This window comes from Cetorhinus maximus, chromosome 11 (genome assembly GCF_964194155.1).
Source record: "Cetorhinus maximus chromosome 11, sCetMax3.hap1.1, whole genome shotgun sequence".
Classification (NCBI taxonomy): Eukaryota; Metazoa; Chordata; class Chondrichthyes; order Lamniformes; family Cetorhinidae; genus Cetorhinus; species Cetorhinus maximus.
Window position 1 is genome coordinate 8,737,856 of NC_135889.1, and position 27,710 is coordinate 8,765,565.

General features: G+C 40.8%; 1 protein-coding gene across 1 annotated transcript in view; it reads left to right on the forward strand.

Moving 5' to 3' along the window:
* LOC144686374 (double-stranded RNA-specific editase 1-like) overlaps positions 1 to 27,710 on the forward strand; it is a 309,081-nt gene that overhangs the window by 273,376 nt on the left and 7,995 nt on the right. Inside the window, exons 10-11 of the mRNA XM_078551506.1 lie at positions 6,812 to 6,980; positions 15,827 to 16,008. Coding sequence (XP_078407632.1) covers positions 6,812 to 6,980; positions 15,827 to 16,008 — 351 coding nt within the window. The remainder of the gene's footprint in view (positions 1 to 6,811; positions 6,981 to 15,826; positions 16,009 to 27,710) is intronic.

Consider the following 27,710-nt stretch of genomic DNA (forward strand, 5'->3'; position numbering starts at 1 on the left):
GACTTTAAAATGCTTTGATTGTGGTCCGAGGTATCTTTGTACAATTAGCAAGTGCTGGAGAAAGAGGATGTACAAGTAGATAAAGTGTCAGTGGGGGAACATTTAGGAGACGGTGATCATTGTATTGTACGTTTCAGGATGAAGATAGAAAAAGGCGACAGGCAATCTAGAGTAAGAATAATTAACTGGACAAGAGCCGACTTCGATGGGGCAAGAATGGAGCTGGGCCAAATAGACTGGAACGAAAGTTTGGTGGGAAAAACTGTAGCTGGGCAATGGGCTACCTTCAAAAAAGAATTGGTTTGGGCAAAATCAAGGTATATTCCTCAAAAGGGAAAGGTGGAGCAAACAAATACAGAGCTCCATGGATGAAAAAGGAGATAGAAATTATTTTTTTTAAAAAGTGTGCTCATGACAGGCGTCCAGTAGAAAATATAATTGAGAACTAAGAGGAATACAGAAGGTTCAGAGGGGAGGTGAAAAAGCATATTAGAGAAATGAAGAGGGATTATGAGGAAAGACTGGCAGCCAACATAAAGGGGAATTCCAAAGTCTTCTACAGGCATATAAATAGTAAAAGGAGTAGGGCCGATTAGGGACTTAAAAGGGAATTTACACATGGACAAAGGGGGCTACGGCTAAAGCGTTAGATGAATACTTTGCATCCGTCTTTACCAAGGAGGTAGATGCTACCCAGGTCATGGTGACAGAGGAGGAAACTCTGTCACTAGAAGGGTCCAAAATAGATCAGCAGGAAATTTTGAATAGACTGTCAGTACTTAAAGTTGACAAAGCACCGGGACCAGACGAGATGCATCCGAGGATATTGAAGGAAGTGAGAGTAGAAACCGCAGGGGCACCAGTCATAATTTTTCAGTCTTTCCTAGACTCGGGAGGTGCCAGAGGACTGGAGAATTGCAAACATTACGCCCTTGTTCAAAAAAGGTTGTAAGGATAAGCCCTGCAATTACAGACCAGTCAGTTTAACTTCAGTGGTGGGCAGGATTCTAGAAACAATTATTCAGGATATAACTAGTAGTCACATGGAAAAATATGGGTTGATAAGAGCTGAAAAATAGGAAGCAGAGCGTAATGGTCAATGGACATTTTTCAGGCTGGAGGAAGATTAGTAGTGGAATTTCCCAGGGACCCTTGCTTTTCCTGATTCTTATTAATGATCTAGATCTTGGTGTGCAGGGAACAATTTCAAAGTTGGCGGATGATACAAAGATTGGGAGTGTTGTAAACTGTGAGGAGGACAGTGTAGAACTTCAAAAGGACATAGACAAGTTGGTATAGTGGGCAAATAGGTGGCAGATTGAAGTTCAATGTGGAGAAGTGTGAGGTGATCCATTTTGGTAGGAAGAACATGGACAGACAATATAAAATAAGGGGTGAAATTATGAATGGGGTGCAGGAGCAGAACGACCTGGGTGTATACGTGCATAGATCATTGAAGGTGGCAGGACAGGTGGAGAGAGCAGTTAATAAAACATATAGTATCCAGGGCTTTATTAATAGGGGCACAGAGTACAAGAGCAAGGGGGTTACGCTGAATTTATATAAGACATTTGTTAGACCTCAGCTGGAGTATTATGTACAGTTCTGGGCGCCATATTATAGGAAGGATGTGAACACATTGGAGAGAGTGTAGAAGAGGTTTACAAGAATGCTCCCAGAGATGAGAAACTTCAGTTACAAAGATATATTGGAGAGGTTGGGACTGTTCTCCTTGGAGAGACGAAGGGTGAGAGGATATATGATAGAGATGCTCAAAATCATGAGGGGGCTGGATAGAGTAGATAGGGAGAAGCTGTTCCCTCTCTTAAAAGGATCAAGAACAAGAGGGCACAGAGTTAAAGTGATTTGCAAAAGAAGCAAATGTGATATGAGAAATAACTTTTTCACACAACAAGTGGGTCTGGAATGCACTGACTGGGAGTGTGGTGGAGGGAGGTATAATCGAGGCATTCAAGAGGGCATAAGCTGATTATTTGATAAAAACAATGTGCAGGGGTACGGGGAAAAGGCAGGGCAATGGCATGAGGTCATGATGCTCATTTGAAGAGCTGGTGCAGACACAATAGGCTGAATGGCCTCCTGTGCGGTTAAAATTCTGTGAATTAATTTAATAAACATAAATAGAATTACAGGTGTTATTTTTTTTCACATTTCAAAATGAGACCACCCACACCCAATGTTCAGACCCCCATCTTTGGAAGGATTTTTGGAAGCTTCAATGGTCGACTCATACGCCGCAATCTACTCTTTGAATATTGAGTTTGCATGTCTGACAAATGAGCACAAAATTGTCAGTGATTGCCAAGGCATGGTGCAGATGTTCAAATTTAATTGAACTCCCCTTATGTTGCAAATTAACCTGTGAGATTGCCATGTAAGTAGGAATAAAGTGAGATTTTGCTATAGTCAGTTCCCCTGTGGCATTAGACGACAGTCTTCAGGTGAAGGTGGCTGGAGAACAGGGGGTAATTAGGGTATAGTGCATTGACATAACTCGGTTCCCATTTTATAGTCAGACACTTGTCTTCATTTTATATAATATTTGGATTTTATATTATTATAACCGAAAGGTAGTGTTGATTGGAGCACAGGATTTCTCTCCAGTACAGGATAAGAAGTTGGGAGAAAGTGCGGTTTTCTATCACTGTCACGAGTGTGTAATTACAGCATAACCACTTTACTAAGGCAGCTTCCATTTTAAATGTGAACATAGAATTTTTAAATAGAACAAGTTCATATAGGGAATGCATGCAGTTGTAACATTTTTCATGTGTTATAGATGCAAAATGACAAATTATATAAAATGAAAGTGAAGTCCTTGTTAGAGGTGGGGAATAAGGAAATGGCAGAGACATGAAACAAATATTTTATATCTGCCTTCACAGTTGAAGACACACAAGACAATACAGAACACTTGGGACATGACAATATGATTAGGCAAATACAATGCATTATGCAAGTGAAATTTTGTTTCACAATTTTTTTTTTGAGGGCCCAACTAGCAGACTAGTGGAGAACCAAGGGTCTAATGAGCATGAGGAATGTAAATTTAAGATTAGTCAAGAAAGGGTACTGAATAAATTAATGGGACTAAGAGCCAACAAATCCCCTGGAATTGATGGCCTACATCATAGGGTTTTATGAGAATGCAAACGTTGTGGATACATTGGTTTTGATTTTTCGAAATTCACTAGATTCAAGACTGTCTCCATGGATTGGAAGGTAGCAAATATAACCCCACTGTTGAAGAAAGGAGTGAGCTGCATCTTTCTCATCAGGCCTGGGTTAGGAGTCCAGGTGAGAAATGTGCAGCTCCATTCCAGTGTAAGTAAAAGGAGTGGAGTGACAATCAAATGGTGATTGCCACTGCACGGAACCATATGCCAATTACATCAGTAATAGAGAAAATACTAGAATATTATGAGGGGCATTATTATGACAGGCATGTGGAAAATCACAATATGATCTGGAAGAGTCGATGCAGTTTTGTGAAAAGGAAATTGTGTTTGACCAATCCATTAGAGTTTTTTGAGGGCGTAACTAGCAGGGTCGATAAGGGAGAACCAGTTGATTTTGTATGTTCGAATTTCAGAACGCAGTTGATATGCCACACAAGGCGTTTTTATACAAGATTATGACTCGGGATTGGAGGCAATGGCACAGAACTTCCGTTCCCTGGGGTGGTGGGGGGTTGTCGCACCTCAGAAGATGCACTGGGGGAAGTCCCCAGACCAAGGAATGCACAGAAATTGTCTGGGAAGTTTACATTTCCTTTGAGCAATACCCTAGACAGGGAACCATCCGAATCTCTGATTTAAATCAACGACTTTGGATCGTTCCGACCCTCTCAGCAGAATAGTTACCCATGAAAAGTTAGGAGGATTAAAACCACTTCCAGCTCCTAGGTAACTATGGTACTGACCCTAATCTCCTGACCACACAGCCCAAACCACCTCCCTCCCCACCAACTACCCCCACCCCCCAAAACCACAAGTCCCCACCCCCTGACTAATCCCTGACTGCCCTCCAGCCCAGCCCAACCCCCTGACTACCCTTCCCTCACTGACACCCTGTCCACTGAACCCCACCCAATCTATCCTCCCCATTTAACTTACACACCTACTTTCTCTCTTGTCAAAGTGGCTGGGACCTTTAAACCTACCTGCTTTACAAAAGCTGGTTTTGTTAAAAAGGCGGGTGTGGCTTCACTTGCCTCGACACTGCTGCCCTGCACAGAAAGGACTGCGGAGCTGCTGCGCTGCATGTTTCTCACCGGGCCTAGGTTGGGAGTCCAGGTGAGAAATATTCAGCTCCATTCCAGTGCAAGTAAAAAGGAGCAGAGTGGCAATTGAACGGTGATTGTCACTGCACGAAAGTTCTAAACCAATATGTTGCCATTGGTTGAGGATTGATTAAAGAACAGGAAACGAGGAATAGGAATAAATGGGTAATTATCAGAATGGCAGAGTTAACTAGTGGTGTGCCACAAGGATCAGTGCTTGGGTCTCAGCTATTTATAACCTGTATCAATGACTTAGATGAGGGGCCCAACTTTGTATCCACATTTGCTGACAATACAAGGCTAGGTAGAGAAAGTAAACTGTGAGAAGAATGCAAAGAGGCTGCAAAGCAGTGTAAACCATTAAGCAATTGGGCAGGAAGGTGTCAGAGGAAGTATAATGTGGGGACATGTGAAATTATCCACTTTGGTAGGAAGAATGGAAAAGCAGAATATTTTCTAATTCTGAAGGATTTTGATATTGTACACAAATTGCAGAAAGTTGACATGCAGGCACTATAAGCAATTAGAAAGGCAAATGATATGTTTGCCTTCATTGCAAGGGGGTTAAAGTGTAAAATTACATAGGACTTTGGTGACACCTCACCTGGAGTACTGTGTGTAGTTTTTGTCTCATCACCTAAGGATTGATATATTTGCCTTATAAGAACATAAGAAATAGGAGCAAGAGTAGGCCATTCAACCCCTCAAGCCTGCCCTGGCATTCAATAAGATCATGGCTGATCTGCTCCAGGTCCTCATAGCCCTCAGCTCCTCGATATTTCAAAAATCTATCTACCTCTTTAAATACTTTCAGTGACCAAGCCTCCACAACTCTCTGGGGTAGAGAATTTCAGACATTCACTACCCCTTGATAGAAGAAATTCCTTTGCATCTGAGTTTTGAATGAGTGTCCCCTTATTCTGTAACTATGTTCCCTAGTTTGAGATTCCCCCACTAGTGGAAACATCTTCTCAACATCTACCCTGTCAAGCCCCCTCAGAATCTTATACATTTCAATAAGATCACCCCTCATTCTTCTAAACTCTGATGAATAAAGGCCTAACCTGTTTAGCCATTCTTAAGTCAACCCCTTCATCCCAGGAATCAGCCTAGTGAATCTCTTTTGAACTGCCTCCAATGCCAGTATATCTTTTCTTAAATACGGGGACCAAAACTGTACACAGTATTCCAGGTGGATATAACAAAGATTCACCAGATGAACTTGGAGGGAATGCAGAAAAGATTTATGGGAATGGCTCCAGGGATGAGGGACTTCAGTTACGTGGATAGGGGAGAAGCTGTTCCATTGGCAGATGGGTTGCAAACCAGAGGGTTCAAGGTGAATGACAAAAAGACAAAAGGTGAAGCGAGGAAACATTTTCTTAATCCGCAAGTGGTTGGGATGTGGAATGCATTGCCTGAGGTGGTAGAGGCAGATTCACTTGTGACTTCCAAAAGGTAATTAAATAATTATCTGAATAGAAATATTTGCAGAGCTATGGGGAAAAGGCAGGTGAGAGGAACTCATTGAGTTCCCCTTGCAGAGAGCCTGCATGGATATGACAGGCTGAATGACCTCCTCCTGTGCTGTAAGCCATTCTAAAGCTTATCCTGGGATAAGAAGGCTGTCGTAAAGGAGAGATTGAGTAGAATGGGCCTATATTTTGGGGAACTTAGAAGAATCAGAGCTGATCCCTGTAAAACATATATAGAATTCTTTGAAGACTTGAACAGGATAGATGCCGGGAGGCTAGCTTCCCATAGCTAGAGTATCTAGAACTAGCGGATGTAGTCTCAGCCAATTAGAACTGAGCTAAGGAGAAATTTCTTCACTTGGAGGATTATGAATCTTTGGAATTCTCTACCCGGAATGCTGTGGATGCTCAGTCATTGAGTACGTTCAAGACTGAGATCAGTAATATTTTTGGGGGGCTTGAGGGAAATTGAGGGGTATTGGGATAGGGCAGGAAAGTGAAGTTGATGTAGAAAGTCAGCTTTGATAATGGAGGCTTGAGGGGGCTATGTGGCCTATTCCTGCTCCTATTTCTTATAATCTCCTGTTACTTATCAAACCAATATTTAGGGACTTTAGTATTTTTATTTAGTTAAAAATTGGAAATGCATTTATATTCAGCACGTCTAACAGCATCTGTGGTGAGAAAAAAAAGAGTTAACGTTTTGAGTCCGTATGACGTTAACTGTTTTTTTTCTCTCCACAGATGCTGTTAGACCTGCTGAGTTTTTCCAGCATTTTCTGTTTTTGTTTCAGATTTCCAGCATCTGCAGTATTTTGCTTTTATCGTAGTGCATTTATATTATTCGTTACTCATATAACTGAAACTGTTCAATATACTTGGCACAAATTCTGATAAATGCTTGTTTAAAAGCCTTCGTTGTGAATTTTTAAAAATGATTATTCATCTTTCACCTGATCTACTTCCTCTCAAGTTTAACACTTATATTTTGTGCAGTCAGTTCCAGTTATTATCTCTCTCTCCGAAATTTTAGATCAGGGAGACAAGCACCCAAATCGGAAAGCACGAGGCCAGCTAAGGACAAAAATTGAATCTGGCGAAGGGACGATTCCAGTTAGATCCAGCAACACTATTCAGACATGGGATGGAGTGTTACAAGGAGAACGATTGCTCACAATGTCATGTAGTGATAAAATAGCAAGGTCAGTAACACATCCTTTGTTTGATGCACTGCTGTGGAGTGGAACAGTTCTCCTGTTTGGACCTGGTAACAGACCTTCACATCCCTTGGTTAGGCATCTCTGGGGACAGTATAGCCTCCTGAACAAATGCCATACCTAATTTCCCTTATAATTCTGCAGCAAATGCCTCTCCCTTAAAGTGTGATATTTCTGAGACTTGCATGTTTTGTTCAGTAGCATCAGCAGGGCTCAAGGACATTTTGAAAATATTGTTGTACAACTTTAAATGGTAAAAGATAAATTATAGAGGAAAAGAAAGACATTTTTCCGAAGCTTCACGTCTTGCACTCATCAGGACAAACACAAAAATGCCAAATTTCAAATGATCACATCAACTTAAAACAATTTACAATTTAAGGGAAAAAGGTATGCTGATTGGTCAGTAAGTTAATCCTGATTGGCCAAACCTTTGCCATGGAGAAAGCAACAGGGAACTACAGGCACCCGAGTAATTCAAAAAAGGAGCAAGGCCGCTTGTTTGCAGAGAAACCAGGTCCCTGCGTACGAATTACTCAGGAGTTTGGGAGCCTATTGTTCCCTGTTGCTTTTTCTGTGGCAATGCGTCAGCCAATCAGAGTCGACTTGCCAACCAATTAGCACCCTTCTCTCCTGTAGTGTAAATTGTTTTGATCGTTTGAAGGCATTCTTGTATTTGATGAACGCAAGATGAAAAGCTTTGGCAATATGTCTCTCTTCTCAGCAATATTCAAGTTCTGTACCACCAAGCAACTGTTTGTAAATTATAGAGTTAAAATAGAAACTTTTGTGTAACTAGCAAACTGAAGATGTGGCCTATTCTCTCCCCACCATTCCTAGGGAAGGTTTCATACTAATTAATTCTCTAAGTCAATCAGTTCTCTATCACTTTTCTTAATTATTTGCTTTGCACAGCAATAACTTTATGATTTTGGTCCCTCTGGACTCTGACTCAATTATACAAATTTGAAAATGTTAGAACAACAGACGTACGTATATCTGTGCTGGATGATTGGTCGAAAGATGGCTGAGTGTATATTTTCAGTTTACATAATGAATTCAAATGATCTTATTTTCCTAAATCTCAGAAATTTTGGCTTAATGCATAGTCAAATTAAAACATTGCTAAATTAGGGAACTGGCATACCATGCATTAAGGAACTGGTATACTTGTAACTGAATCAAATCAAATAAATTGTAAGTATCCAGAATGTAGAAAGTCATTCGATCAAACAGAATCATAATGTCTTTTGGAATATTTTTTCCTAATAATTCAAAAAATTTCAACTATGCTGTTAGGCCCCTTAGACAGTAGGAAGTATCTTTTTTTAAAAATTCATTTATGGGATGTGGGCATTGCTGCCGAGGCCAGCATTTATTACTCATCCCTAATTGCCCTTGAGAAGTTGGTGGTGAGCTGCCTTCTTGAACCACTGCAGTCCATGTGGTGTAGGTACACTCACAGTGCTGTTAGGAAGGGAGTTCCAGGATTTTGACCCTGCGACAGTGAAGGAATGGCGATATATTTCCAAGTCAGGATGGTGAGTGGCTTGAGGAGAACTTCCAGGTGGTGGTGTTGCCATGCATCTGCTGCCCTTGTCCTTCTAGATGGTAATGGCTGTGGGTTTGGAAAGTGCTGTCTAAGGAACCTTGGTGAATTCCTGCAGTCCATCTTGTAGATGGTACACACTGCTGCCACTGTGCATCAGTGTTGGAGGGAGTGAATGTTTGTGGATGGGATGCCATTCAAGTGGGCTGCTTTACCCTGGATGATGTCGAGCTTCTTGAGCGTTGTTGGAGCTGCACTCATTCAGGCAAGTGGAGAGTATTCCATCACACTCCTGACTTGTGCTTTGTAGATTGTGGATAGGCTTTGGGGAGTCAGGTAGTGAGTTACTTATGGTAGGATTCCTAGCCTATGATCTGCTCTTATAGCCACCGTGACTAGGTCAGTTCAATTTCTAGTCAGTGGTAATCCCCAGGATGTTAGTAGGGGATTCAACAATGGTAATGCCATTCAATGTCATGGGGCAATAGTTAGATTCTCTTGTTGGAGATGGTCATTGCAAGGCATTGTGTAGCGCGAATGTTACTTGACATATGCCAGCCCAAACCTGGATATTGTCCAGGTCTTGCTGCATTTGGAAAGGGACTGCTTCAATATCTGAGGAGTTGCAAATGTGCTGAACATTGTGCAATCATCAGCAAACATCCCCATTTCTGACCTTATGATGGAAGGAAGCTGTTGAAGCAGCATGTTTGAGCCTAGGACAGGAACTCCTGCAGCGGTGCCCTGGAACTGAGATGATTGATCTCCAACAACCACAACCATCTCCCTTTGTGCCAAGCATGATTCCAACCAGCAGAGAGTTTTCCCCTTGAGTTCCATTGACTCCAGTTTTGCTAGGGCTCTTTGACGCCACACTTGGTCAAATGCTGTCTTGATGCCAAGGGCATTCACTCTCGCCTCGACTTTGGAGTTCAGCTCTTTGAATGTTTGAACTGCATGTTTGAATCAAGGCTGTAATGAGGTCAGGAGCTGAATGGCCCGGTCGGAACCCAAACTGAGCGTCAGTGAGCAGGTTATTGCTAAGCAAGTGCTGCTTGATAACACTGCTGATGATGCCTAACATCACTTTACTGATGATCGAGAGTAGACTGATGGGGCAGTAATTGGCCAGGTTGGATTTGTCCAGTTGTTTTGTAAAGGAGGTACCTATGCAATTTTCTACATTTCTTGGTAGATGTCAGTATTGTGGCTGTACTGGACAGCTTGGCTAGGGGTGCGGCAAGTTCTCGAGCACAAGTCTTCAGTACTGTTACCGGAATACTATCAGGGACCATAGCCTTTGCAGTATCCAGTGCTTCAGCCACTTCTTGATATCACGTGGAGTGAATCTAATTGACTGAAGACTGGCACCTGTGAAGCTGGGGACCTCTGGAGGAGGCCGAGATGGATCATTCACTCGCGCTTCTGGCTAAAGATTGTTGCAAATGCTTCACCTTTATCTTTTGCACTGGTATGTTGGCTCCTCAATTATTGAGGATGGAGATATTTGTGGAGCTTGCTCCTCTGGTGAGTTGTTTAATTGTCCACCTCCATTCACAACTGGATGTGGCAGGCTGCGGAGCTTGGATCTGATCCATTGGTTGTGGAATCACTAGGTTCCATCTGTTGCTTGCCGCTTAGCCTGTTTGGCACTTAGGTAGTTCTGTGTTGTAGCTTCACCAGGTTGACACCTCATTTTTAGGTATGCCTGCTCCTGGCTTGCCCTCCTGCACTCTTCATTGAACCAGGATTGATCCCCTGGCTTGCTGATAACGGTAGAGTGGGAATATGCCGGGCCATGAGGTTATAGATTGTGTTTGAGTACAATTCTGCTGCTGCTGATGGCCCACAGCACCTCATGGATGCCCAGTCTTGAGCTGCTAGATCTGTTCAAAATCTATCCCATTTAGCACAGTGGTAGTGTCACAACACGATGGAGGGTATCCTCATTGTGAAGGCGAGACTTTGTCTCCACAAGGACTGTGCAGTTGCGGTGGTTACTGCTGCGGATACTGTCGTGGACAGATGTATCTGAGGTAGGCAGGTTGGTGAGGATGAGGTCAAGTATGTTTTCCCTCTAGTTGGTTCCCTCACCACCTGCTGCAGACCTAGTCTAGCAGCTATGTCCTTTAGGAATTGGCCAGCTTAGTCTGTTGTGGTGCTACCAAGGCACTCTAGGTGATAGACATTGAAGCCCCCCACCCAGAGTACATTCTGCGCCCTTGCCACCCTCAGTGCTTCCTCCAAAAGGGTTTCAACATGGAGGAGTACTGATTCATAAGCTGGGGCGGGGGTGTTTGGTTCGTGGGGGTGGTACGTGGTAATCAGCAGGAGATTTCCTTGCCCTTGTTTGATCTGATGCCATGAACTTCATGTAGTCTGGAGTTGATGTTGAGGACTCCCAGAGCAGTTCCTGCCCAACTGTATACCACTGTATCGCCACCTCTGCTGGGTCTGTCCTGCTGGTGGGACATAACCCAAGGATGGTGATGGTGGTGTTTGGGACTTTGCCTGTAATGTGTGATTCATATGTCAGGCTGCTGCTTGCCTAGTCTGTGGGACAGCTCTCCCAATTTTGGCACAAGTCTCTAGATGTTAGTAAGGTGGATTTTGCAGGGTTGGCAGGGCTGAGTTTGCTGTTGTAGTTTCCAGTGCCTAGGTTGATGCCGGGTGGTCCGTCTGATTTCATTCCTTTTCAACTTTGTAGCGGTTTGATACAACTGAGTGGCTTGTTCAGCCATTTCAGAGGGCGGTTAAGAGTCGGCCACATTGCTGTGGGTCTGGAGCCACATGTAGGCCAGACAGGGTAAGGATGGCAGATTTCCTTCCCTAAAGGGTAATAAAAAGATGCCACTCAAGCAGTAGGCAGATTTTTTTTAAAAAAGGTTAAATTTCCAAACACTGCATTAAACAAAAGACTGAAAAGGACAAATGGTTTTAAGCAACCTTAATTCAATCACAAGAACAAAACTTGTCCACCTTCCTCCTTACACTGCCATTGAATCACTGCTTTCCAATCAGTGAAAACCTTTTTCTCCTTTCAGTAACTTCAAATTCACCAGCAAGCCAAAATCTCTCAAATGACCAGACTCCAGGATAAGGATTTTTTAAGAAATGACAAACTATTGGTTTAAAAGCCTGCCGTATGAACTGAGCTGTGCATTCAACTGCAAGCAGTGTTTGACAATTTGTCGAGATTTAACTACCTCTTTCTGAATTACTCTTTTTTGTTTTTCATTCAGCAATTGCAAATTGTATTGTGGCGAGGTATATATTTTTTTCCAGTCAGGGTAAAAAGAAAATGAACGTGGTTACCAAAGAATCTGTACTGCGGGTCAGAGTTAAATCAGCGTCAGACTTGGTTTCCCTAAGATGAAAGAGATTAATTATTTTTCTCTCTTCAAATGCTGATATGGAGTCTGATGTTGAAAATGCTCTTTTTTTAAAAAAATCTGGCACCAGCTTTTTTTTTTAAATAAAAGTTGCATTAAATTTATATAGCTGACATTTTCTTAATGTCGTCCATATATGTACAGTAACATCATTTTGGCACAATGGGAAATCATTTGATGAACAATCAATTCACTTAAAACCTAATGGACTGGAAGGCAGACCAGTCGCACCTGCTGAAGCTGTCCTATTCCTTTGGGCTATGTTGTGTAGAATTGCAATTTATTTTCTCCTTGTTAACACTACAGGAGGAAGATCCTCTGTGTATCTGCCTGCGAATGCCTTGGTTTAGTTTATGATTTCTGCCCTAGTTTCCCGCTGCACACTGGAACAAGGGCTACTGTACTCAGCGCTGAATTGTAGCTCAGCATATAGACTTGAAGCTTTTTTTGTCTCATTGGATACAGGCTGGGATTCTCAAGCTAATGTTGAAATTTCTTCAGGGGGAACCTGATCTCGGGTTTCATATTAAGATCCTAGTAGTTAAACTGATCACACGTTCTTAAGTTGGAGACGAGTGTTTGTAAATTATGGAAATCTTTTAGAATGCATCCAGTGTGATTTATAAGATTCCTGCTGGGACGCACACAAGGCTTCAATTTTGATAAATATATTTGTAACAAGCCACAGTAGTTGCTGCACTTGGTGATTTTCAAAATATTAAACAAAATAAAGTTTGTTACTTTGCCTTTGTTTCAGAATTAGGTTCTCTAATCAATCAAGTTTGATCTTTTGGTGGTTTTAAGTTGGTTAATGTCAGCTGAGGTGGGTAGTTTTTGGTCGTACAATCTGGGTTTCTGAGGCTAGGTCTGAGTTTCCTGCTCTGTCATTATCTGGTTTCTCCTGCTAGAAGCTGCCAATATATGGCTGCTGAGTGAGAGCCAGATTAGGCTCAGTTGTGGTGTCCTTTATGGTGGAGTAGTTTGCTTGTATTGACAGCCTGAGCTCAACAATGAAAAATAACCTGTAGGTAGAGGTGCTGAAAGTAGAAGTGACCCAAGTTGAGATCGCCTCTTTTTTTTTTGTTTAGGAGAAGAGTTTTTATTTAAAGAAAGCATAGTTTAACTGAGTGCTACTTAAGGAATACTTGTTGGGTATTTAATTGTGCCATGTATATGTGATATGTATCCAATGTTGGAAGAGCAGTGGATGTAATAGAAATCAACCAAAAGAAGAGATAAAGCTGGTAACACTTAACTACCATTTCAGGACTTGTACATACAGCAGAAAAACCTTATTTAATCCTCCTTGTGCTGACCTGGCTGCAAAGAATATTGACAGGAATGCATTCATTTTTCCGCTCTGATTACGTCAAAAGATTGATCAGATTGTGCCAATGATGTTGCAGTGTAACATGTGGACACTGATTTAGCTGAAAATACAAAATTTGAAACTGATTACTGGCTACACTAAGTCGAATTATCCTAAAATTAGAGCTGGGTCATTCGGGAGTGAAATCTGGAAGCAGTTTCTCCACACAAATTGTAGTAGAGACCTGGAACTCTCTTCCCCCAAAAGGCTGTGTTGGCCGGGTCAATTAAATTTTCAAGGCTGAGCTTGATAGATTTCTGTTGGGTAAGGGTATCAGGGGATATGGAACAAAGGCAGGTAAATGGAGTTGAGGTGCAGATCAAGCATAATCTAATTGAATGATGGAACAGGCTCGAGGGGCTGAATGCCCTACTCTTTCTCCTATGCCCTTCAAAATGAGAGATAAGCTTTGGAAAGCCCAGGAAGAAAATGAATTAAAATTTTAATGCTATGCAAAAAAAAAAGTATGAGTGGATAAAATTGGTTATATTAGGTAGAAATTAAGTGAAATTATTGCGCAAGTGAGCAAAAAGTTTTAAAATTTAAAAATTGTCCCATAGGTTTAGTATTGAACTGTTAGTATTAAGCTATTCATCACATGTGAATAACTTTGGTATTGTAAAATAGCTGTGTTGTTCTTTACTTCGTTAGACTTTATACCACTCTTATGCCAGCTGTAAAATAGCCTCTGTTTGTTGGCTCTCTTAAATTCTTCAGTGGAATTCTTCATTATTATATAATTCTGTTTTGTGTTTCACATCTGATCTTCCTAACAGCATTTTAATTGAATTTAATTGTGAATTTTCCATGGCAGTTATGTGTTTTCAGTATAAAAAAATCGAAGTTGCAGAAGGCTGGCAGCCAGTTTGAGTATTGCTAGCCTTCGCCAGCCAAGAAAATAATGCATCCTTTTGGAACAGCTAAGTAATCAGAGAAAATATCCATGGAAATATGGACTGGAACCGATCTACTCGCCCAAATGAGGATGGGGTGGATTTGAATCCAAAAAGTAGGAAGTGGAATCAAAATGTAGGTAGTTAGTAAATGTGTCAATTACTAACTAATACAGGGGACCAATTTCTAGTGAGGTATCCACTTCCCATCCATTCTTGCTGTGGTAAAAGCAATAAACCAAATATTCTGACTCTGTGAGCTTCAAGTAAATAAAGAATTTTAATTCAAGCATATGCTGGGAGAGATGTATCCTGGTTGGTTTCCAAGGTCTCTCTCCCTGATACAAAATTTGTGTAACAAATTTATAGCTCTTAGTTATCGCATTTCACTACACTATTTGGTGCAACCTTCAATTATTTTAACATATACAGCACACATCCTAATCAATGAACTGGCAATTCATGCTCTGCAGATGTTCCTTTCATCTCAGCTTTTGTTCTCTTATCGCCCTAACAGTGGTTTCCTCAACCTGTGAAGGTCATTAAATTTTACAACGTGTACTCTTAGCTAGTTTCCCACAGTACTGGCTACATATCCCATCATGCCTACAGCATTGGCTACATTTCCCATCATACTTAGAAAGCGTTGTCGTAACTACATTGGTCTATTCTAAAGCTATTAATGCACGTTTTATTATCAGCAAAAAATGAAATCATTTCAGTTATCCCGTTTCAATTCTCATTGTACTATTCTTGTGGATTAAGCTACATCCACTATTGTGGAATTTCTAGCACAGGAAAAATTTGTCTATATCAGTTGAATTTCATCTGGACACATCACATTTTTTTAAAAAAACTAACCTCTGCAAAATGTGTTTTAAGTTTTTATCTTCCCTTAGGTTAAATTGCCGACTAAAATTTTTAGAGCTTGCAATACAAATTTACTGATTTAGGAGTAAAAATAGAATTATTTTTATCTGCAATCTAGAGGTATGAATCAAGCAGAACATTTCTTGATAAACCTTTACTGTAATTCATGATTTCACTGAAGATACCACTGAGAATTGTGTCCTCAGATATGATCATGGTATACTGGCCCATTAATAGCTTATGCTCAATAGTTGATTGTGCAGTTCAATTATTACTTGCTATGTCATTACACCTTTAAAATGCCTGGTGTTTTTTTAAAATGTACAAGGCATCTGTTAAATGGTGATGAACTGACAATTGTAATTTACTGGTCTAATTTGATCTTGCATGCAGCTATCTTGGCCTAGTGGTACCTGCTTTGAAACATTATTGAAAACAACAAATCATTAGAGTAAGCGTGTAAGGAAAACACTCGAGCCTGAAATGTTCGAGTAACATTGGCAGTTGAAAGATAAAACCTTTAGGTCAATGCACGATGGTCTATGTTTGTTGCATTTTCCAGAATTTTAGGGGTGCAGTTATCATACACATGTACCAAGAAAATTTAGTTTGGAGCAGCATGTAATGCTGCAAAAGGTTTTGTCAAAGGAGAAAGATATTTCGTTATGTAGTATTTTCATGGCTTACCTTGATGACAATCCCCTGCTTAGTAACTTGGGTATCATTTGATGGCAAAATGATGATCTTTGTATTTTCAGATGGAATGTGCTTGGGATTCAGGGAGCTCTATTGAGCCATTTTGTGGAGCCTATCTACTTTGCCAGCATTATCCTGGGTAGTTTGTACCATGCTGATCACTTGTCTCGTGCAGTCTACCAGCGAATCAGCGAAATTGAAGACCTCCCAAGCATATATACACTCAACAGGCCTCTACTTAGTGGTAAGTTCTCTCTCTCTCATATTTTGACATCAGATCAGAACACTGTACTGGTCTACACGCTCTTGTTGAAATAAAACTGCATATATAAAAAAAAAAGCTGAGTTTTTGTGTGCAAATTCATATCTAAAGGGAGCTAATTCTCTATGTAATATCCAGTGAATCCCCAACTTGCAATGCAAACTTACCTGGAATTACACAGAATATACTGTAAAGCTCCATCAAATATGTTAATGCTTTAGATAATGCAATCTTCCAATAAGCAATGCTTTGCATTCTATTTGCACAGAGAGCAGCATGGACCCTGCATTTTCTTGTCACCCATTTACGTAAGAATGGATGAGGAAAGGATATAGCAATATTTAACCCATGATGGCCTGTTTTCTCCTCCTCACCAGTAGGTGCAATATATAATCCCCCTTGTCAAATCAAGGGATGTCTACTCGAGCTCTAACACTGTCACAGTTGACCCTACAGGTGTAGTGGAAGATTTGCCATTCAGGAGTTCATGTAGCTCCTTGATCAAATCAGCAAGCACTTAATCTGCAGTCGAGATACTGCTACTGACAAGAACAAGAAGAAACATAATGAGCAAAAGAAACAATGGGGAGTTAGTATAAAAGTTCAATTTCGGTTTACAGAATGAAGACCGTGATTTAAAAATAATTGGAACGTATGTAGTTATTTGGAAGTAATTAGGGAACCTCAATCCCTGCTGAACATAACGATAGCTGGAGTCGATGACAGTGCCCCACATTTATAGGTGAAGCCACATTTGAACAATGGGGAGATTAAATGAATGGGTATTCTATTTATGTGATATAGTTCACTTTAAAACATTGGAATACCAGAACACTGACTGATGTATTTACCATGGCAATAGAGAATGCATAAACTGGTGTTCAGCTTTCCAATGAAAGACCAGATGACCTTGTCAGTGGCTGTACATTACAAAAGTAGCTGAAGATTTAATGTCCAATGGACTTGCATTCAACAATCAATTATGGCATTTGCCCAGTCCAGAGGAAAAATGATTGCCACCTTCTACAGTGAATGTGGCCTTTCAGTGCATATTTAACACAGAAACATTGTCCAGCATTATACAATCACGTCTGCATTGATAAAATCATTTTTCTGAAGGCAAAAAGAGGCATTGTAAGTCGACTGGAAAAGGATGCTCTTCAGTCATACAGGGCCAAGACATCATTCTCAAGGATGTATATGGAACTGAGCTGTTGTGTTTCCACACAGCCATGTGCTAACTATAGACTACCTTTATATTGTTAAACTGATAGAATTAGAGAATGACAAGTAACCTGTCTTGGCCCTGCATTTGCCTGCAGTACAGGTGCAGGCATTCCCTCTAACTGAGAAGTATACTTATTTTATTATTCTTGTCTTTTATGGTGAGTGCTGGTCTGGCTAAAATTAGGCAGTTGCACATGGCAAGGCGGAAAGGAAAACTTACCCTGGAGGACTTTGCTTTGGCTTTGAAATAATGGTCAGTTTGGTATTAGGTGGAATATCAACTGAGGAACCTAAATAGTATTTATATTTGTGTTCAGCTGTCAATGACAAGTAGAAGATCTTGTCTGTGTGCAAGTGCATGTTAATTTTATATGGCAGAGACACAGCAAAGTTTAATATTGGGCTTATTTTAAGTGTGTAAAGATTTATGCTTAGAATCCAAATCAAAGTCATGTGGCATGTTGGAAATGGTTGGCTCACAGTTTATATTTCACTGCTCAAACTTATTTGCTCACCCTTTTAAATCTACTATTTGATTTGTCTCCATAACATTTCCAGTAATATTTTTCTGCTCTCTTTTAAATGTATGCATTTTTGAAATAAATGATAAATGTAAGGAATAATCAGGAAAATCCAATACCAGACAGATTTTCTAAGCAAAAGATGTAACGGTTGTTAATATGGAATTCAACACTTGGTATTATGTTCACACTCGGCATTGCTACAGATTTTTAAAAAATCTTTCATGGGGTGTGAGCATCATTGCCATGGCCAATATTTGTTGCCCATCCCTAATTACGTTTGAAAACATGATGGTGAGCCTTCTTGAACTGCTGCAGTCCATGTTGTCTAGGTACACCCACAGTGCTATTAGGAAAGAAAACATCCAGGTATTTGACCTAGCGAATAGAATGGATCAGGTTTCACATTTTCTATTTCCCACAAAATAATTCTTCTATCTTAGCCATTCTGTGGCGTAGAGGTGCAGAGCAGAGGCTGGGATAACTCTTGACTGTTGGAGGGGAAATAACATCGATAAATCTCTCAGTGAACTATACAAATTTAACATGTGCCTCAACAGAAATGTTCTTTTCTGGTATTGTAAACACTGAGTACTGTAGTTTATTTGACGAGGAAAACGGACGACAAGTCAACCAGTTGTCATATCACACAACACAAAACAGAGAGTGGAAGCAATTTATATTTCATTGCTCATTTCTTAAGACTTGTGGTGTAAAATAAGGTAGCCAGTATTTCAGCATTTTCAAACAGTGGCTAATGGATTTCTAATCCCAACTTTCCAGAGTTCTGCTGAGTATGACTCGGTTGTTACAGGACAGTTACTTTTGGCAAAGTATCTAATCCAGAGTGAAGGATGGAAATGTTTTTTCTCTTGAGAAAAGTTTAGATTTCGTAATTGGAGTAATTATATTTGTTGCCAGGTGATCATGGAGCAGCATTGACTATGTGGCTGACAGCCCCCTTAGCTGAAACGTAGAGCTGATGGAAAGCCTGTCTGGAGTAAATGCAAGTTTGAAAAAGATTAATTTTGTTCAATTATATTACACTTCTGAAAGGGGTGAAAATGCTAGAGATGGGGAGAAAGCAGCTTTTGGTAGTTGTCAAGTAGTGATCAGTTCTGCTTGAGTGATCCTAGCTCTTACCCACTTCTGCTTCTTCCCTGATATGTAAGAACAGTTGAACCACTTTATTATAGTCTGGGTTAATTAGCTGTGTCCAGGAAGAAATTGGCTAGTTGAATTGCATACCTTGTCCGTTGGATCACCGCCACTACATGTGTCAACCTCCACTTGCTCCTGTCCCCAGAGTCACTCAACTAATCATTCACTCTTAATCGTTAATTCACAGAACTGGAAGGATGAATGTGCTCACAGTAAACCTCTCTGACCTTGCTGGTTTGTAATTTGTATTTCACTTCACGAGCAGCACCATGAGCAGGGTAATAACTGACTTTGTGTAATTCTATTTGTCAATGCAGACTTGTTAAGTAATGGGAACACAAAATCTGTCCCAGAATATGAGCCTGTGGTAATATATAATTGTGTCGTCTTCGAGTACTTTAGTTCGCTTTATTTTTAAACTGAGAATTAATTTCTTGTCTGATGTAGGCAGAGGACTTGACTGCGACTGCTCGGGTGCCCCAGGTAGAATTGCTTTCTGATTTCTTCTCTTCCCCCACCCCTAGCATCTCCCTTGAGAGTTCAGGAGCTGGCTGCGTGCAACTTTTTGGTATGTCAATTCATTTGTAACACAGCATTGAAACAAATTGATCCTGCTGGTCAGTCCTGTGTATGGGCACGACATTACCATGTATAAAGAGTTAAATTGCTTAAACATGTAAGAGATGAGATAATGCTTTGAGATATTAGTAATGGCATGTTTCTATGAAATTCTTTTGTCCACTACTTTAAGAAAGGCAGTTTTAATATGTTAAATGCCTTTGTGCAGTTGAAGTATATGTGGAATTTCAAAAGGCATTTGATAAAGTGCCACATTTCATACATATTAACAAAATTGAAGCCCATGAGATTAAAGGAGCTTGGACTGTGTGGCTAAAAAATTGGCAGACAGCCAACAGAGAGTTGTGGTGAATGGTTGTTTTTCAGACTGGAAAGAAGTGAACAATTGTGTCCCGCCAGAAGTCGATATTAGGACACCATTTTGATGTATGCTAAGGACCTGAACTTGGATATAGCAATTTCAAAATTTCAGATGACATAAAACTTAGAAATGTAGTAAACAGTAAGCTGGCTAATAACAGACTTCGGAAGGACATAGACAGATGTTTTTTAATTCATTCTCTCGAGTTGAGGAATTCACTAGCACGTTGTCACTTATTGCCTATTCTAATCTGTCATTGTGAAGATTATCATGGACTTCTTGAACCACTGTAGTACATTTGATGAAGATGCTACCACACAGTGCTGTTAGGCACTGAGTTTGAGGAATTTGATCCAACAACCATGTTCAGGATGATGTGTGACTAGAAGGAGAAATTGGAGGTGATGGTGTTCCAGTGTACCTGCTGCCATTGTCCTTTTCTGTGCTGGAGCTTGCAGGCGTGGGAGGTGCTGCCAAGGAAGTTGTGGTAAGTTGGTGCAGCGCTTCCTATAGGTAATGCATACTGCAGCCACAGCACATCAGGGCTGGAGGAACTGGATGTTTAAGCAATGGATGTGATGCTGATCAAACGGTTAAGATTTGAATTATCAGCATGCAGCCTCACTTCTCACCTTATGATGGAGCAGGTAAAGAATGTTGGGTCTCGGGCACTACCCTGTGGAACTCCTGTTGCAATATCCTGACCTGAGATGATAAACTTCCAGTGGATCCAGCCACCTTCCTCTATGCCAGCTATGACTCCAGCAACTGGAGAATTTTCTGCTGATCTCCATTGACTTCAATTTGAATAGAACTTCTTCATAGTACACTGGGTTGAATGCTGCCTTTAATGTTAACTCAACAACAACTTACATTAAAAAGGTGCTATATAAATTTAATGAAATGTCTCAAGGCGCTTCACAGGAGCATTATCAAACAAAGTATGACACTGAACCCCATAAAGACATACTTGGTGAGATGACCAAAACCTGGGTCAAACAGGAATGTTTTAAGGAGTATCTAAAAAGAGGAAAGCAAGTCGAGAGGGAGAGAGCTCTAAGGAGGACGTTCCAGAGTTTGGAGCCAGGCAACGGAAGGCACAGCCGCCAATGGTGGAGCATTATGGTTGGGAATGCACAAGCTTTAGCTAAAATACTGGGTGGAATTTAATACCCTGTTCTGTGGCGGATTTGGTGGTGGGGGGGCGCATTCAATAAGCGGGAGGATGGCAGGTGGGGATCCCACAGCTTTCCTGCTACTGCCCTCCATGGTGGGGAGGCTCATGGATGGCCTACCCGTCCCGCTGCTAATTGAGGTCCTTAAATGGGCAATTAATTCCAACTTAAGGGCCTCGTCCCGCCACTGCTATTTACCCAGTGGTGGGCAGAGTACTTGCCACACGGGAAGCCTGAAAAGTAAAACTCTGATGTAGTTGCTTGCGGGCGTCCAGGGGGTGGGGGGTGGGGTGGGGTGTGTCCCTTGTTCAAAGGCACTCAGTGCCTGATTGAGGGACCCAGCATCAAGAAGTTGGGGGAGCCCACCAAGAGCTAACCCCTCACCCTTGATGCTGAGACCCCTCCCCCTTGACCTCCACCACACAATCCCCCCCTCCACCCTCCCACCAACACTCACCTGTGCCTGGGCCTGTGATGAACCTAGGCCTCAGGTGGGTATAGAACTAGCAGTGGCCAACGGCTCCCAATGACACTGCTGATCAATGAAGAGCTACCAACCTCTGATTGGCTGGCAGCTTTCGGCAGGCTGGACTCCTGCTCCCAGAGTCCTTGATCCTGAGGATGGCCCACCGCTGTCCGGTTAAATTCCTGATTGTTGTTTGTTATCGGGCCTCCCTGAAAGGAGGTGATGTGGAGCTCTCCAGCTGCAGGCGAGATCCCCATCTGCTTCAGTAAAGACTGTCCTTTGTGTCCAATTTTGGCTGCCGCATTTAAAGGATGTCAAGAGAGTGTGCAGATGATGTTTATCAGAGTGATATCAGGTTTAAGGGGCCCCAGTTATGGAGAAACAATGGAGGAGTTGGGGCTGTTCCTAGTGGAGTGAAAGGGCAATGTAATGGAGACATTCAAAATTATGAAGGGTTTTGATCGAGTAAATCATGAGAAACTGTTCCCATTTGCACAATGGTCAACAAACAGATTTGAGATAATTGGAGCAGGAATTAGGGGAAGATGAGAACTTTTTAATGATCTGGAATGGGGTGGTAGGTGCAGATTCAGTGGTAACTTTCGAAAGGAAATTGTGTACATAGAAACTTGGAAAGGGAAGATTTTGCAGGGCGATGGAGAATCCGGGAGAGACACTGTTCCTTCATGATGCTCTGTTCTTGCACATCTTTTAAAATTATATCATGTATAACTTTATATCTATGTCTCCCCTCATGATCCATTTCAAAATGCATCACTTCACACTTCCTAGCATTAGATTTGATCTGCCATGTGTCCACTCATTTCCAAGTCTGTCAGCCTCCTTCTCTAGTCTGTTTTTGCCCTCCTCACTGGTTTACTATTTTTAATTTTCCTTTGCGCTATTTAGCGTCAATATGTATTTAATTAATAGACTTGGCATGTGGTTCAATTATGTTTGTGAAAACATTACAAAACTTGCGTTGATCGTTGAAATTGAAGAAGCATGTTGATCAAGTGAATTAAATTGAATTTCTGCAAGTAGGTTGTATTCTTTGGTCCATTTATTTCTGCACCAAGGTTTCCTATAAACACTGGACCACTGAAGGGTTAAGATGCATATTGGAAAAAAAACTGGCATCGGCTCTGTATAATAGCCTATTTGTCTCATTCCATTTAAACCCTTCTCAGCTGCGAACTTCTGTGCAAAGCCCAAGGTCTTTAGTCCGTTCTGCCTGGCTGCATATGACCTTTGTGCAGTAATGACCCCAGACCTCCATGCAGCCCTTAGTAAGATTGATTTAATGTGCAAAGGCAGCTGCTGAGAGATTGGAAAAGATTACCATCTATCACAAAAAAACTAGGCCTTGCAAGCAGGTCAAACATCACATCGGAAAATGGCCTGATTTGTAATCTCCTAAAGTCTGGCAAGAATTTCAAGCAAGGAGACTGGCAACTGGAGAAGCAATCTGCTATGTTGGACTAAATGATGAAGCTTAAAAGTTATTGAATTCAGTTAACTATGTCTGGGTTGTGAGGTTGGCGATTCAGCTCTTAGAGCCATTGCAGGAACTGCTGTCAAGTGAATTTTATTATTATTGTTAACACTTCCTCTTGGAAGTACAATCTGAGAAACATGGGGGTTTGCCAGAAATTGTGCAGTTTGGTTGACTAATTTGTTTGAGTGCAGGCTGGAAGTCTATGATTTTGAATGCGTGCTTTATTTTTATGTTCCACAGTAGTTAATCCTATTGAAGTATGTAATTCAAATATTGTATTAGCTTTTATGTTGACTAGCAAGGGTCATACTCCAAGGTGAATGCAAATTTGCTTAGAAAGTATATCCTTTCATTGGAATTGGAAACGGTACGATAGGATTATGCAGTGGGTGAATTTATTGAAACTGTACATGGAAGAGGTCTGTCCATCTTTGGCCTGGAACATCATTTCTACACACACCAAATCAAATTTCTGAAGGGTAATTTTTGGAATGACTGTATTTTGGTTTTGATCATTCTCTAACTTTTGGATATACAGTTACTTAGCGCAAACCTTTACTTTCAAGGATGTGCTAATACGGAAATTTTAGCTTTGCAGTGAAGCCCTTATAGCTACACAGCAAATAAAGTTTTAATATAAACCTGGAGTCGGGTCCCAATTTGAGCCTGGAAAGGGTTGATGCGATATTTTGTTCTTCACAGTCTTTTCACTACTTGAGTACAACACCATTCTGCTTCAAAACATTGCCTGGAAGTGTCTCGGGTCTCTTGGACACTCTTTCTTTAATTCTGCCTGAAACTTAAATGTTTCAAGGATATAAATGCATTTGCCACACTCCTTGGGAGGCGTATGTTTATAGCACTCCACTGAGTGGGTGTTTGAGCCAGCGAATATGGACTGCTGCCTTGATGGAATTAGTTCACCAGTTACGAGTGCCTATGATAGTGGGTAGTGAGGACAAAGCACTTAAGTGCAAGGCCCCTGATGCAGCTTCAGTCTCGCAGTTTTATCCTTCACAACTCAGCCAGTTCAGATGTTAAAGCAGTTCATCAATTGATGTGATGATTAGCAGTAGATTTCCTTAGTGTAATTTGAATTGTAGAGTTAGTGTTGAGAACTCACAGGGCCACATCCACCCAACTGTGTACCACTATGCTCTGCCCTGTAGCCCCCATGCTCCCCCCACTCCACCTGCCAATTTCTAGTGGGTCTAGTCAGGTGGCAAGACCGGTCATAACTAGGGATTAAGGAGAGTTCGTGAATTTTGACAACAATACGACATTGCAGATTTGGCAGTGCTGAGATTGTTGCCTTAGTGTTATCTTGAAGCAATCACTGTCTGGTTTAAGTCCACCCATTACTTTTATTATTGTGTTTTGCATTTTTTTATAACTGGCTTTCTAGGCCACTTCAGATGGCATTGAGTCAAGTATCGACTAAAGTCACCTGTATGTCAGAACCAGTTGAGGGGGCAAGTTCCTTATCCTGAAAAGCATCATTAACCAGTTGGGGGTTTGCCATTATATTCAGGGGAATACCTTGAATAAGGATATCACTGGCAATCCATTAAATTTCCCTTGGGCTATGCCAAACAGAATAAAACAGAGAGAGAGAGATGCAAGTTGTGTAATGGATCAAATTGTAAAATAAATATCATGTATGTTAGAGAGCATTGCATTCCTACCAAAGTGTAAAAACATAAATTTTGAACTAGAGAAAAAGTATAAGGTGAGACTAATAAGACTAGAGACAGACTTACTACAAATGCCTCTTCTGGCTTAGGATGAGTTTTGACAATGTTTTACCTTTTGGATGCTATTGATTCTTGCTTGTGGAAGATTTTGTGTGGATTTTGTGTAAACGAATGGAGGATTACACTGTACAACTTGTCCATAGGCTCCAAATGCCTTTGCAGCCTGCCATGGTACACTTTGATGCAAAGCATTACAAATGATACTATCAGTTATTTTGGGAGTAGGAATGCATCATGGGCAAAACTAACAAGTCAATTTTACTACTTTTTAAATGCATATACAATGCACCTCAATTTCAGACCCAGACCCCAACACAAACTCGTATACGTTAAGGATGAGAAATTATGCTGACTGACTTTTTAAAGCCCATTTACTTGTGTTATCCAGCTTAGTCCAACAGATTTGAGTGCCAGTACTTTGAACAAATTAGTTATCTAAATCTCTCAGAAACATTTGTTCTGCCATTCCTTGTTTCTCACAATGATTGCTTTTACACAACAACTTCAACATTGTCTCGTTTAAATATGTTCCTTCCATGGAATCATCCAATGCTTTCTGTCCTGTTGATAGTGTAATTTTGAGTTTAAACAACGATAGTCTGTTCAGCAATGGAAAGCATTTGATCTAGTAAAGCTAAATGATGGTAAATTTGAACTGTTTTAAACATTTTAAGTAGACCACAGGTATACTACATTCAACAGTGATGCTGCTCTCGCTGTTATGTCACTTGCAGAGAAATTAGAACACTGAAGCATGCCCTTCTATCTTCTTTGGTTTTTTCCACCATATCAGCAGTAGTCCTAATCCTACATGGGAACTGTTATGACTTGGATTTAATCTTGTATCTTTATCATACTAGAACCCTCAACCACTGGAAACTGCCTGTCTCTATCTATTACCATTACTTCATAATTTTACACCTGTATCAAACCACCGCTTAATCTACTGTGTGGAGAAAACAGCCAAAAGACTCTTCATTTCTGTATTCCCTCATAGGCAGCATCCTAATGGATCTGCATTGTACTCTATTTCCTCACATCCTTCCTGTAGCGTGAAGGCCAAGACTCCAACTGTATTCTTACTGAGATTTGCCATGATAAATATACATTGCTTAGATTGGAGAGGTTTGGAAGTGGTGTACTCTTGAGTCAGTACCGGGCCCATGTTTGTGCTCTCTACAGATGAGTTGAGCAAAGGGAGCGCAATCTCAAAATTTTCTGACTACATGAAAGTTGGGGGTTCTGACAAAACAGGGATGTGGACTGAAAAAGACAGTAAAACACACAAGTTGATGTGGAAATAAGTGAGGCAACCCATTTTGGGAGGAAAAACAAGGAACAGAAGTAGCAATCAGTTGAAATATACAATATATTAAATGTTGTAGATAAAGGTAAGTGTGCACAGGATACCAGATAAAGGTAAGTGTGCACAGGATACCAGATAAAGGTAAGTGTGCACAGGATACCAGATAAAGGTAAGTGTGCACAGGATACCAGATAAAGGTAAGTGTGCACAGGATACCAGATAAAGGTAAGTGTGCACAGGATACCAGATAAAGGTAAGTGTGCACAGGATACCAGATAAAGGTAAGTGTGCACAGGATACCAGATAAAGGTAAGTGTGCACAGGATACCAGATAAAGGTAAGTGTGCACAGGATACCAGAAAAAGGAACATGTCAGGAAGAGAATTCATACAAAGAGTGGTCTACGCTTGAAATGCTCTTCCAATTAAGATGGTAGAAACAGAAACCTTAGATTCATCCAAGAGGATGTAAGTTTTTTTTAAAAAATCAGGAAAGGTCAAACTTCTTCCCTCACCTTACTTAGGTTGTGATCTAGCCATGGCACTTGGTTTCACTGGAACCTTTTAAAATACACCATGCTTAAATTTAAAAGATTACTCAAAATACAAAATTAGTGCTGTTACATCTGCCCCTTGATGACAATTTTGTGTTTTAATTCTACCAGTGTTACCAGGGAGGTTTTAAAAGCCTGGAACACATTGCAGCATTGACCGGTTTCTTGTCATTTTTATTCTCTGGATGTGGGTGATAATGACTGCTGCTTTAATCACCCATCCCTAGTTGTCCTTGGGTGGTGATGTTGCACCATCCTAAACCGTCTCAGTCCTTATGCTGTTGGTGTTCCCACAATTGTCCTAATTAGAAAATTCTAGGATAGCAATCTAGTGATGACAACAGAACAAGGACATTGGTCGAAATCGGAATGTTCCATGACTTGAAGGGAAGTTTGAAAATGATATTCCAATGTTGCTGCTCATGTTTCCTGGCAGTGCCTTCTTACACTGTTGAGTTCTGCCCTGATGTTGAACGTGAAATGTCTGGCATGCCTCAGGATGCTAAATCTTTCTTCTCATGAGGAAAAATAATTTAATCCTGTCAAAGTTCTGCTTACTTTTTCAAGTCAATGTAAACCAGTATTGAGCAAATTGTGATGACAAAGAATCCCTAAACAGTGAGAAAGTTGCCCATAACAAGTTTAGCCACCCTCCTCCCTCACCAAATGCCTTCTGTCTGCCACAACCTTTTCTTTTAAATCCCTCTCCTATTTCGTTAATGCAACTTTGGGCAGTGCTCCTTTAAAATTTTCTTATACTTGGCATCACCACTCCCCGATTATCTGATTTTCTCTTCAACCTTGTGTCCCTTTCGGTATGGATCTTGATCCTTCACAAGGTTTCTTAGAAATAATTAACACTTTAGAGACTGCAACATGTCATGGGGGTATTAATGCCATATATCTAAACTGAGGCCCAGCTCATAGCAGCCCAATTTATTAAATGCATTCAGATCACAGCAAATACACAACAGAATGCGTTGAAAGTTTACCTGGAGTCTATAGTGGAGTAGTAGTGGCAAACTAGAGTGAGCATATCCCAACCTTGTTCATTTAAATAGAGTTTAATTGTTGGGTAGAGCC